We start from the raw sequence: 13871 nt of genomic DNA on the forward strand, positions 1-13871 counted from the left end.
GGGTCTGATCTTATCACGGACGTTCAATCTGTGTTAGTTAACAGTAAAACTCAGGGCACACTCCAGAGCTCGCTGCAGCCTCCTCGGTGTTGAATAGAAATAGCCTGAAGCAATTAGCCCACTAAGACCCACTCATTAGGAGGTAAGAAGTGAATGAGATCTGCTCACCACAGCTAATCAATATTAATGATGGATTATTTACAATTAACAATGGGCCCTTAATGGCCGCCTAATTGTTTGTTTTGGCTCAACGTGGCGAGGTGAGAGCAGCAGATAAACTAAGGACATTAGTGAGAGAGAGGAGCTAAACATCTTCTCACTTTCTTTCTTTCACAGCACAGATAAGCTCATTTGTAATGGAGGCCTGTTTTGTTTTTCATGCAGAGCGCCAACAACAAAATCTGGACCAACTACTGAATGTCTTTGTATAGCCCCATGAAATCAAAATGAGAGTTTCCCAGCTTTCCCAGTGTTGGGGAATGTTACTTTTAAAAGCAATTGTTACAACATTAAAAATAAAAATAACTAATTGAATCACTTAGTTATTTTTTTTGTGAAAATATATATTTTTTTCCCCTGACCTGGGCTGGGCTTGCTTTGTCTTTTAATAACTAAAAGGGTTATATTTTTGGCAAATGTAAAGGCCCTTTCACATCAAAAGTGAAAATGTAAATTCACGTCTGTACAGTAGTGGGCGCAGCTCAAACAAACCAGCTGTGCTGCCATGCTAGCCTGGCTCCGCCCTCCTACGTCCGCTCAATTTTCATTTTCCCTCAGCACTTCGTCTGGGATTGCGGTAAATTCTCTGGTTTTCTCCGGACAAACTTTAACCGGTCCAATCAGCGAACAAAGGGAGATGACTTTGATGTTGTGCGCTAGTTTGAGATGACACACGTCACGACCAAACGTTAGCGATTGGTTATGGCAGATCCAAAAGTTTTAAACTTCAACAGAGTTCCCGCCTTCAAGGAAGTTAAGGCTTGTCAATGGAGAGCGGCCAGACTCTCTGTACAAATAAAATGGTAAGACCAGGCTAGAAAGGCGTTAGAATTGAGAAGGTTCAACAAAAAAAGTTCACAAAAATAAAACACAAATGCAATGTTTATCAAAAGTCATTTTAGTGTATTAATATGCTTGAATTGGATCATCGAAAGTCAGCAGAAAAGACAATAAAGTGAGATTAAATACATAAAGTATATTTCTGTTTTTGGCGCTTTTTTTGATCGGCTTTTTTCATATCATATATTTTAGCTATATCATAAATTTGGTATCATTCGAAAAGCTTAAGAGCTCAAAATTCATCCTGTGAAAACCGTTTTGAAATCAGACGTTGCGTTACCATGGAAACAGTACTCTAAATTCTTCTAACGGGCTCCTCCCCCTAGTGGGCGGTGTCATGTTTCATATTACAGAATTTATTTTAACTACTTTATCAAAATCTTTTCTTATCTTTACGAAACACATATCGTCGGAAATGTCTCAAGGTTCCATATTTGATGACTGTTTTTTTTTTTATAGTGATATTTGGACAGAAACTTAGTAATTCGTTACAGGAGAATGCATTAAAATCAATGGAATGTGTGACACCCGGTGGCTATTTTTGGTACAGCACCTAAACAAATTCTCATGGGTACTTTAATTTTTGTGATATCAACTTAAAATTTAGGACACAACTTGGTTAGACATATGGCTTTGATTTTATAGTAATTTTATAATATTTTTTTATTTTGTAAAATATATATTTTATATAGGGCTGTCAAAAGATTAATCGCGATTAATCGCATCCAAAATAAAAGTTTGTGTTTACATAATATATGTGTGTACTCTGTTAATTATTATTTATATATAAATACACACACAAGCATGTATATATTTAAGAAAAAAATATTATTTTTATATATAAAACATTTATATTTATTATAGATTATATAAATGTATATACATATTTATATATAAATAATAATTAACAGAGTACACACACATATATTATGTAAACACAAACTTTTATTTTGGATGCGATTAATCGCGATTAATCTTTTGACAGCCCTAATTTTATATGAAATAAAAATATTTAGTACAGTATGTTTAATTTACACTAAATTTAAACTTCCATAACTTTTTCATACTTTCATCTTTTTAAGAGCTGCCGAGTTTTGTCTTTAAAACGAGACCGTAGGTCTATATTCAAAAGCATTCTTGAATTACAGCCATTTACGTTTGGATAGTGCATTTTTGCGTCTATTCTCAAAAAGGGGGCTAACGTTTAATTAATGAAGGTTTGTGTAATATTTGAGATTCTGAAGTGTGCATATGATAGACACTTTACCATCCCATGAGGCCACGGGAGAGGACTTATGAATGGCTGACGCTGGTCACGTGATAATGACAACATGGCTGTATGTAGTACGTCCAGATTACATTCATACTACACACACTCAGTATCAAAATAAATACCTGCTCAAGAGAGTATGCGATTTCGGACGCAGACAATCATATGATGTGGAAAAGACAAAGTGCGAGGTGTGCAAAATATCAGATACTTACTGAGACCAGGTTTGTAGAAGTTAATTTATGACTCAGTTTGGTTAAAAACCCATGATTTCAAACCCACGGTTTCACCCCCCACCCCAACTCAAAACAGAGCATTTTGATTGGATGTTGTGCATCTCCCAGCTCACACCTTTTTTCTCCACTTTTGTTTGGCAAATGGGGGGAGGCACCCTGCAGTTTAAGAGGGGGTCACCAAAGTTAGAGCTCTGTTTCTTTCCCACCTTCTCATTCAGCCTGTTGCACTTGTGTGACACAGGAACACAGGTCACTTTTTTACGATACTCAGGGGACTGCACAGAGACAAAAACCTGGAAACGCTGTATTTTGGGATTTTCAGGTGCAGTGACTGGTGAGGATCACTCATGTCCCTCAAGACTGCATCTGTTGGCCTTCTGCACTGACATAAAAGCTACTTCTGCCATCTGAGACAAGACTTTTTCATCTTTTTGGTGACTTTAGCCAGTATAACCTTACAAACAATGGCTTATTTACTAGTTATACTTGTACTGATGCTAGTTTCAGTATCTGAGCCATTCCACCTGGAGCACCTCGGCCGTTTTGACTGGCAGAGGAGCCTTCGACCAGGTGAGGGATGCCCTAAAAAGTGCCACCCTGAGAGGTGCCCAGATGTTAGGCAGCTGCAGGGTTGTCCCGCCGGGCTGGTTCGTGACCAGTGTGGGTGTTGCTGGGAATGTGGAAACGATGAGGGGCAACTGTGTGACCCCGAGCCCCGGTCTGGGTCTACTTTCTACGGGCGCTGTGCTGAAGGTCTGCGCTGCAGAGCTCCACGCAGAAACCCCACAGGTGAGCCCAGAGCCGTCTGCGTCTGCAGCAAGCAGGAAGCACTCTGCGGGTCTAATGAAAAGACATTTAAGAATATATGTCAGTTTCGGGTGGCCCAACACAAACAAGGCAAAGGTCAGACGTTGACAATGTTGCACCATGGACCCTGCAAGACAAGTAAGTATCTCTAAACAAACTGATTAAATATATACATAAATTGTAATTCAATTGTTATTTTCATTGGGGGTTTTCGTTATTGCAACTTTTTACATGCAGTGCATTTAAGTGTATTACAGCAAATACAATATTGTAAAAAAAATTTTTTATTGTATTTAATATACAATATTTTGAATGCAGCACAAAAGAATACTACCATGATATATAAACACGTTACAATTCATATATTTTTAAATAACTTAAAGGTTTAGTTCACCCAAAAATGAAAATAATGTCATTTATTCCTCACCCTCGTGCCGTTCCACACCCGTAAGACCTCCGTTCATCTTCAGAACACAAATGAAGATATTTTTGTTGAGATCTGAAGGCTCAGTGAGGCCTCCATAGGGAGCAAAGCAATTTACACTCTCAAGATCCATTAATGTACTAAAAACATATTTAAATCGGTCCATGTGAGTACAGTGGATCAATATTAATATTATAAAATATATTAATGACTTATATAGTGATAACCGATTTCAAAACATTGCTTCATGAAGCTTCGGAGTGTATCGAATCAGCGAGTCGAATCATGATTCGGATCGCGTGTCAAACCGCCAAACTGAAATAACGTGACTTTGCCGATCCGAACCACTGAATCGACTCGCTGATTCGATACACTCCGAAGCTTCATGAAGCAGTGTTTTGAAATCGGTTATCACTATATAAGTCGTTATTTCGTTTTATTTTAAGATGAACGGAGGTCTTACGGGTGTGGAACGGCATGAGGGCGAGTAATAAATGACATTATTTTCATTTTTGGGTGAACTAACCCTTTAAACATTAAATTATTACATATTATATATTAATTATATATTCATAAGCAGTGTTGGGTGTAACTAGCTAAGTAATTAGTTACTGTAATTTAATTACATTTCCCTTGAAAAAGTAAAGTAAGCGATTACTCTTATTTTTGTGTAATTTAATTACAGTTACTTCACATGTAATTGAACTAAATACTGTGTATAGACTGTAGAACTATTACATATAATACAATAGTGGAATTAACACAAACATTTTACGTCTAACTTTAAAATGCATGTTTTTATGTATCCTCATATTTGTAATACTTTGGTCAGTTAATAAGAATAATTGATGTAATTTTATATTATGTATTTGAATGAATTAAAACAGCCGTTTCATATCCTTGAATTACTTAGTCGAGGTTGATATAGGATTTAGAAATTAATTAGTAATAGTAATGTACAGAGTAATTTGAACAGTAATCTAATTACACTATTGGAGATGTAATTAGTAACTAGTAATTAATTACTTTTTTAGAGTAACTTACCCAACACTGTTCACAAGACAATAAGGAGAACGTGAAGTCAGTAGAAATAGGGCACAATTTACTGTACACTCTACAAAATGGTGCTATATGGCACTAAAAGTGGTTCTTGGCTCGTAATAGGGGAACATTTTTAAGTGCTGTACGGCACCAATCTTAGTGCTTCAGTGGTTCTTCAGCGGCTCTTCACCGGTTCTTTGGCTGAGGTGCTATATAGTATCGCTGACTAAGGTGTTATATAGCACCGCTATCATATACAGAACCTGTTAAGATATGGCGCTATATAGCACCAAAAGTGGTTGCCCTACACTCTAAAAAATACTGGGTTAAAAACAACCCAAGTTGGGTTGAAAATGGACTAAACAATTGGGTTGTTTTAAGCAAACATTTAACCGCTGGGTTAAAACGACCCATTCACTGGGTTAAAACAACCCAATTGCACCCCATTTTTTAGAGTGCATGATTATGACAAAGAAACACTTTTAGTGCCATATAGCACCATTTTTTTTAGAGCGTATAAATATGAAGGAATTTTCCGTATTGTTTTTTACAGGTGTTTTACTTGTATTTTGAATGAAGCATTGCATTGTGTTGACAGAAATTTCCAAAAAATTACTGGATAATGTCCTGACAGAAATTAACCAGTACATTTTCCGTTTTTCTTGTTTACAGTGTAAGGAGATTTGGGTGGGGGTGCTAAATTGGCATACATATAAAGTCACAATGCAAACAATGAATGGTCCTAAAACAGGATTAATTTTCTTTCTGCATTTATTTATTTTGCTTTTGGCGTAAAATGTGGCCGGGGCTTGTCCTGACAGAGATTTACCCTTCTAAAGGGCATTTGATTTTGAGTCTCAGTAGACCTAAAGTAAAGGCCGCATCATTTTGGTATGAATACATCTGCTAATTTAAATGTATATATATATATAGATGTAAATGTCCTCTCAAGAGGAGCCATTGTCATGTATAGAGTCTGAGTGCCAACGTAATCACCTCATTTAAAAGTTTTGTCATGGAAAAGGCCAAATGAAAACCCATTTGTTCAACTGTGGGAGTAAAAATCCAGCCATTAGGTTTGTATTTACCTTACCGCCATGTTTAAGATTAGCAGCTCGTAAAGTGTTCAATCTCACACCTTAAAATAATTAACCAAGCTAACCAAACACAGCACAAATGGCTACCGCGAATACAGAAGCTGGTGTGAGGGAACCATCCAGTAGCAGAGATTTGCTTTGGGGTGCTTTTTAACATCAAATATGAATGTGTTGTGTTTTATTTTACCAATTAAAGCTCTCACTATTGCTTAATCCACTCCTATTCTAGCTTGGACTATTTTGAACAATAGCTGAAACTTTGTATAACTAGCACAGATGAATCGCTTTGTTCGCTTGTATTACTCGATTGTATGTTGCTTTAGATAAAAGCCTCTGCTAAATGAATAAATATAAAAGTTTCCGTCTTCTGCAAACTTTTCAGAACCAGTTATCACGTACGCTCCCCGTGACATCGTCACAACCAAAGGAAGTGATGTAATCTTTTCCTGTGAGGTGTCGTCGTATCCACTGGCTTCCGTCCAGTGGAGTAAAGAGGGGGACGTCATTTCTTTTCCTGCTGATGATTCAAGCACGGCTGTACAGGTACGCATGTGCACATACAAGTGAACAATAAAACAGGATTTTTCATCAGAAATGCAAGGTCTGCCACTAACGACTATTTTTATATCGATTAATCTATCGACTAATTTATCGATTAATCTATCGACTGATTTATCACAATAATTTTCAACAATTTTACTTAAAAAACATTTAATTTAACTTGCAACGTTGGCCTTCAGTAGTGTATTATAAAAAAGTATAAATGTAAACAAGCCCTTGACAAAATGTAAAACTAAGAGTAAAAATGTAAAAAGGTACAAATTTGTAAACCAACATGCCTAAAAGTCAAGATACCAAAGTTATGACTTCGATACAATACCAGACTAAAATACCTCAATACCGATACTGAATCAATACCATGGCAAAAAACAGTAAAAGTAATTGAATAATTTGACAGAACTTACTATTCATTGTTTTAGGGTTAAAAAAACCCCTAAACTCGGACATGTTCCTGCCCTGCTTCACACAGAATATTAGGTCCGGCCCTTTAAGAGCTGCTCGGACCACATTCATTGTAACACCCGATTTCTCATTCAACTCTGTATACGTTCACTAAAGACATATCCGACTGCGTTTACCCGAATACTCGCCAGGACGAGCGTTTTTACATATTTTTTTTTACCATTCAAACCCGATAATCCGCGAAACTGGCGTCGCGATCTGTCTGAGTAAAAAGTAAAAGGCGGCTGTGCGCACTTCAGGTCAGTCCGGCAGCGCGCGCGAGCACGTCCCGGCCGCGCGCACTTTTCTGTTGCGTTCTTTTTCCTGAGCTGTGCGTATATATTTGTTTAGTGAATGGTGGAAGCAGAGCTCACACACACGTCCTCACTCCTACTGTCACACATCGACGCACATTAAGAAATACTGCCCTTATTAGAGTGCTGTCATTTACCGGTACTAATACAATTTCATATTAGGAAACTTACCCAGTCGACTAAAAATATTGACTTCGACTAATTAAAGGAACACTCCACTTTTTTTGAAAATGGGCTCATTTTACAAGTCCCCTAGAGTTAAATAGTTGAGTTTTACCGTTTTTGAATCCATTCAGCCGATCTATGTATCTGGCGGTAGCACTTTTAGCATAGCTTAGCATACATCATTGATTCTGACCAGTCCATTAGCATCTCATTAAAAAAATGACCAAAGACACTTTCAATATTTTTCCTATTTAAAACTTGACTCTTCTACAGTTACATCGTGTGCTAAGACCAACTGAAAATGAAAAGTTGCGATTTTCTACACCTATATGGCTAGGAACTACGTTCTCATTCCTGCGTAATAGTCGTGGATGGCTGCAGCAGCGCAATGATTCGTTGGTATTCTGTGAAACATGGTGGTAGTTACACCTTCGACTTACTATCACAGCCCTTTACAACACACAGAACCATGGCTAATCACACAGGTAAATCCACAACACAATTTGTCGGCTGCAAGCCTGAAACTTTCTCTGCAACTACACAAACTTAGTGCCGGTCACATTGAAAGTTACCTAACTGGGGGCTACTTTCAAAAACGGTAAAACTCAACTATTTAACTCTAGGGGACTTGTAAAATGAGCCTATTTTCAAAAAAAGTGGAGTGTTCCTTTTAACAGCGTCGACGCAGTCGATTGTATCGACCAATCGCAACAGGCCTAAACAATGATAGTCACATATTCTTTAGTGGTTTTCATCACATCTAATCGAAGCTTCAACAGACAAACACATAGTTATATAAATTCTCACCCCAGGTTTACATTCTAGTCACTGTTCTGGTGTTGTTAAATGTGTGACGGTGTGCGTTTCTGTAATTACAGGCCCGTGGAGGACCGCGGAGGTTTGAATTGACCGGCTGGCTCCAGATTCAAAGAGTCGGCCCGAACGATGCAGGTGTGTACACATGCACCGCCAGGAACGCCTTCGGAGAGGTGTCTGCCTCCGCCAGATTACAGGTTACACATGGAGGTATGTCTGAGAACACTCATTCACAGACACAGACACGGCCTTTAGAGAACAAGGTCAGAGGTGAACAAGCTGAAAAAGCATGATTGTTGGGGCTGCTTCCACTCACTCACAGACACAAACCCCACTGTTTACATGTTTGACGCACACACTTATCCCCAGAGGAATATTTCATTGTTCAGAAGTTGCTTGTTCACTCAGGAGACTTTTAAGTACATTTAAGTATCAACAATGTTTCTCCTGAAATTCCTGGGGAGGAATAAAAACAGACACAAATGAGTCCGATGTTGACGGTACCGCCTAGCTCAGATAGTTTGATATGGGAAGAATTATGATGATAAATATAGTTAATATTTGAGATCTTTGATTACAGATTTTGGTATCTTAGCAAATCTGAGCAGAGACCCTGCACTGTAAAACAAAATATTTAAAAAGTAAGTTACCTGGTTTCCTTAAAATTTTGAGTTCTTTAAGTTAATACAATGAACATTTGAGAATCGACATCACCCTTTATTCAAATATTATTAAAAGATTTAGTAAGCATATTGCGTAATTGTGCGCTTTATTTATAATAATGCAGTGAAACATGCCAAAATGTGCTATTTTCATGATTTATCACAACATTTTTTATTTTATTTATGTGGTTCAGATACAATAATATTTTGAGTTTATATTTATTAAACCAATTTCCTTCATTGTATTAACTCAAATGTTTTAATTTCAATGAACTCAAAATTTTAAGGCAACCAGGTTACTTACTTTTTTAAGTTAACTTTAACTTTTTTAAAGAAAAAAAGTGTGTATGTACATATATATATATATATATATATATATATATATATATATATATATATGTAAATAAAAAAAATAAATCTGTAAAATAACAGAAAAAGTACCGTCAAGTACTTAAAGTACTTATTACCTGGACATTATCCAGTATTTTTTACAGACAATTTTAAAACACCTGAAAAAATAAATAAGGAAAATTCTGTTTTTTTTATATATTTTTTTTTTTTTTTCTCCATTGAGAAAAAGTATCCATTATTATTATTATAGCCTTTATTTAAGGAAAAAAACTCTCTGAGATTAAAAATAATGTACACATGTACACAAAACCAATACAAAACAAATAAGACCAACATAAAATTTGGCACCAGATTTTGTATCTTCAATTGCGTTTAGAGAGTTACAATCAGAATTCTTATCAATTTAGTTTCATTTCTGTGTAAAAGAAAAATATATGAAATTATTACATTAAAAAATATTACTCATTTGTGATTTTTCCAGTTTATTATATGTGATAACCAGTTTCATGTTAGTTGATTTTCTGCAGTCATGCAAATTTATATCTCATCTAATTACAATAAAAAGTATTTTTACTTTGCAAAAAATTTGTTTTTGTCCTGTTTTCCAGTACAAATATCATTATTATCAAATCGAGACACATTTACTTAGCATTAGTAAGTCTTGCTTTCTGAAAAAAATCGATCAAAACTAAGGGAAAATACACCAGTGGTGTGGGAAAACGTGAAGACAAGTTTATTTTTCTTACCTCACAGCAAGATATTTTTCTTTTCTTTAAAAAAAATAAAATTATTATAATGTAATCATTTAATTTTTTTCTCCAGAAAACAAGACTTGTGTTATATTTTGCTTATCTTGATTTAAGAATGTTAAGGTATTTGTACTGGAAAAAAAAACAAAATTCAAAAATTAACATTTTTGCAGAGCAGTAAAGGCTTTTTTTTCTTTAAATATAGCTATATTTAGTGAACTTTTTCCAACTTTAGCAGAAAGCACAACAAAAAATCCAACCACCATTAGAAAAAATACGACATACACACACATAACAAAAAAAAAAGCACAAAAAAAGAAAAGAAAAGGCACAAGCAATAATGAGCACATTTAACCAAGGCCCCCCCTTGAAGGATAAAAAAAGATACATTACAATTTCAAAACCATTATGCTGGGTTAAAAATAACCCAAGTTGGGTTGAAAATGGACTAACCCAGCAATTGGGTTGTTTTAACCCAGCATTTGGGTTGTTTAAATGTTTGCTTAAAACAACCCAATTGCTGGGTTAGTCCATTTTCAACCCAACTTGTTTTATTTTGAACTGTGTATTTAACCTAATGCAAACAACAAATGTCCATTTCCCTTTAATGTGAACATTATTCTCGTTTTAACATTGAAAAATATCCATCCACACTGCAAAGAGAAATCTGTTAGGATATTTATGTTCTCTCTGTGGTCTGTGGCGTGGTCAGAAAAGACATGCGAATGCACCAACAGTGGGAGCTGATCGATTCGCATTCGCTTCTATCAAAGCTTATCATCTCCTCATCGCTAAAGGTGAACTTGGCCCTTTCCGAGAATCCGACAGGGCTGACGATAACCGTACACCAGTCGAGGGCTTTCTGCAGCAGCAACATAAAGGCTGGCGATGACAGGAGGTCGAGAGGGCCCTAGATGGGGGGGAGATTTGGAAGGGAAAGGGAGAAGGGGTGGAAGGGCTTGTGTATTATGTGGCAGGTCGTTGCTGTGACTGTCTGGCTGTTATCTCTTTCTCTGGGGGGTCTGCTGCCTTAGACGGCCCCTTATCTGCACCCCCCCCCCCATCCCTCGTTTCCCGGAACGTCCTGACTGCAATGAACTCTGGGATAGGTAGTGAAAGGTGACTCTGGACACAGGACAGACCTTTTCCTATAGGAGGCTATAGACATCATGAGTGTTTTACAGGACATATTGAGAAAATGCTGAGCTTTCTAAAAAATGATCAAATGTAGACGTGCTGCTTTTTATTTAGTGCATTAATTAATAGATCCTCTTAGCACGCTGGCTGTTCGCTGCATTTTCACTCTGTTCATTACAACAAATATTATTATTATAATAGCATTATTATATTATTATAATATTATTATATTAAATTAAACAAAGTGCTTTCTAAAAGAATTCACACACTCTAAATAAAAAAGGTTCTATATGGCACCAAAAATGGTTCTTGGCTTGTAATCATAGGGGAACCTTTTTTAGTGCTATATAGCACCAATTTTGGTGCTTCAGCGGTTCTTCAGAGGTGCTATATAGCACCTTAGTCAAAGAACCGATGAAGAACCGCTTAAGAACCACTGAAGCACCAAAAAAAGGTTCCCCTATGATTACGAGCCAAGAACCATTTTTGGTGCCATATAGAACCTTTTTTTATTTTTTTTGAGTGTATATTTATGATGCATCGTAAATAATTAATGCAATTAATCAAATCTTTATATTTTCCAGGTTCTCAGCTGAGCAAAGAGTCCCGGCGAAAAGAAAACGGAGCTTACAGAATATCAGGCGAAGAGGAGAACTACGACGATGAAGATTACGAAGGCCAGCCGAGTGGATATATGTATTTGTGACATAGACATTATAAAAAAAACATAGCATTTAATCACAGATCGAGTTTATTATGTGTCAAATGTAAGCTTATACGAAACAATGTGTACTCTTAAAATATAATTTTTTGCCCTTGTATATAAATCCAAATAATTTCTATTCACTCTCGAGAATTGTACTTTAAAAAAAATAGAACTTAATTAAATAGTTGATTTACTCATCGAGTCCTTTATTGTTCATAATGCATTTCGGAAAAATCTGTTTAGGGCAAAGCTTTACAGTCATTACGCAAAAGTGCATGTGTGTGCCGGACTTTGCCGAGGCATGCATTTACCCTAAAACCATTCCCTGCTTTTGAATAAAACATCAGCAGTGTCTCTCCTCACTTCTGGCTTCCCAAAGATGCTCAGCAGAGAGAGAGAGAGAGATGGAGAGAGAGAGAAAACACCCAGGTTAAGTTGTTTGAAAGCTCTGGTATTAAGAGGCGTTTTACACTTAAGAAGTTGGTTTCGCTGGGTTTTCTCTTCCCTCCCCTATTGATTGATGCTTAGCTATCAATGCATAATAGAAAAGCACTCAGGACAAATGTGGGGTTATGGCCTTCCAGGGAGAGAGCAGACCAGGCTGTTTCTCAGCGCCATTATTGCCCCATAAAGGATCCCCGGGGAGGGACAAGTTCCTCACATCAGCACACACCAAATACCCAATTAAAAAAGAAGACCTTTAAATTCTCTCCTCTTTCCTGGGCAGAAATCAATCAGAATTCAATCTGTTCGGCTAGGATTCCGACAGGCCAGGTAATTGCTCACCAGAGCTGGGATAGGTGACAACAGCTTGGAGGGGAGACGGCGAGCCAATCAGGTGTTCTCTTTCAGCGCCCCGCTACCGTCGGTGAGAAAGCAATGATACCTATCGAAAGCTTATCTATACGCTTATTTTTAGACTCCTGGTGGCAGGTGAGGACTGTCTTTTATAGGCGTCAGGTAAGCGATACGACTTCCAGCTTTAAAATAAATGGATCATTTAAAGTAAGTGGCTCTCATATTCGTCTTCTTAAAAGCTCCTTGAAAATGAATTCCAATTTGGAGTGATTTGTACTCGGAGAGGCGTTTGTTGGGGAGCGTGCAACACGATTGGGCGAGAGAAACTGGGAGAGGGAGATAGATGGATGAAGATGCGAGATGGAGTTAGAAGAATGCAATTAAAAGCTGAATCATTCTCACTCCAGTGTAACTCTATCCGTGGAGATGAGAGCCGAGCCTCTTTCTCATGGCTGTATTTGTGTGGATAAAGCTCTCCCCTGGCCCTCGTTTTAGATTCGCGCTTAATGATTCCCACTCCGATGGGAGAGAGTGGGCTGCTGTCGGGATGGGAGACGCGATCCGGACGCAGCCGTGCCCGAGTCCCTCTGGCCGGCAACACCATGTGCAGGGGTCAGCCGAGGTCAGGGGTCATGGGCAGAGAGCTGGGATTAATGGACATCTCAATAAAACGCTGGGTCGGGTTACTAGTTGCCCAGCCTGACCTAACACACACACACACACACACACACACACACACACACGACTCACCTCAGCTGAGTGGAAGAGGATGTGGTCAGAAAATGTATTCTGGCTACATTAAAGATGTAAAAAGACGAAAAAAGACGTCTTGATTTATTTCACATAAAAGCATCAACCGGACGATATAGGAAACTGAAATAAAAAGTGGAAAAAGAAGCGTGGAAAAACGTTATAAACCAGTCATGGCAGCGAATTAAGCATTTTAATATTGTGCTGGTCAATGGAAACGACCATGAATATCTTCATATTGATCATATTGACTCCTGATGGAGCAGCAAAACAGAATCAAACAAACAATCGCTTGTTGACTGATCATTATTTAGCTGATTTTGATATTTCATTTAAATATCTGGAGGACCAAACCTAAAAAATAAATAGGCCTAACAAAGAAACTTGACTTATCCAGTGAATGTTATTAAATTAAACGAGTTAAATAATTAATTTATGTTTCTGAAAAATAAAAACATACGTATTCAATCATTTCTGTAGGCCTATT

The 13871-nt window shown here is 37.2% G+C and overlaps 1 protein-coding gene across 1 annotated transcript; it reads left to right on the top strand.

The window, feature by feature from the left end:
* The first annotated feature begins 2725 nt into the window (after positions 1-2725).
* kazald2 (Kazal-type serine peptidase inhibitor domain 2) lies at positions 2726-12030 on the top strand. Its single transcript, XM_079838815.1, has 4 exons — positions 2726-3510; positions 6317-6477; positions 8294-8441; positions 11715-12030. Exons 1-4 carry the CDS (start codon positions 3030-3032, stop codon positions 11834-11836), a joined length of 912 nt encoding a protein of 303 aa, XP_079694941.1. The 5' UTR covers positions 2726-3029; the 3' UTR covers positions 11837-12030.
* The last annotated feature ends 1841 nt before the right edge of the window (positions 12031-13871 follow it).

This window comes from Gobio gobio, assembly GCF_949357685.1.
Source record: "Gobio gobio genome assembly, chromosome: 16".
NCBI lineage: Eukaryota > Metazoa > Chordata > Actinopteri > Cypriniformes > Gobionidae > Gobio > Gobio gobio.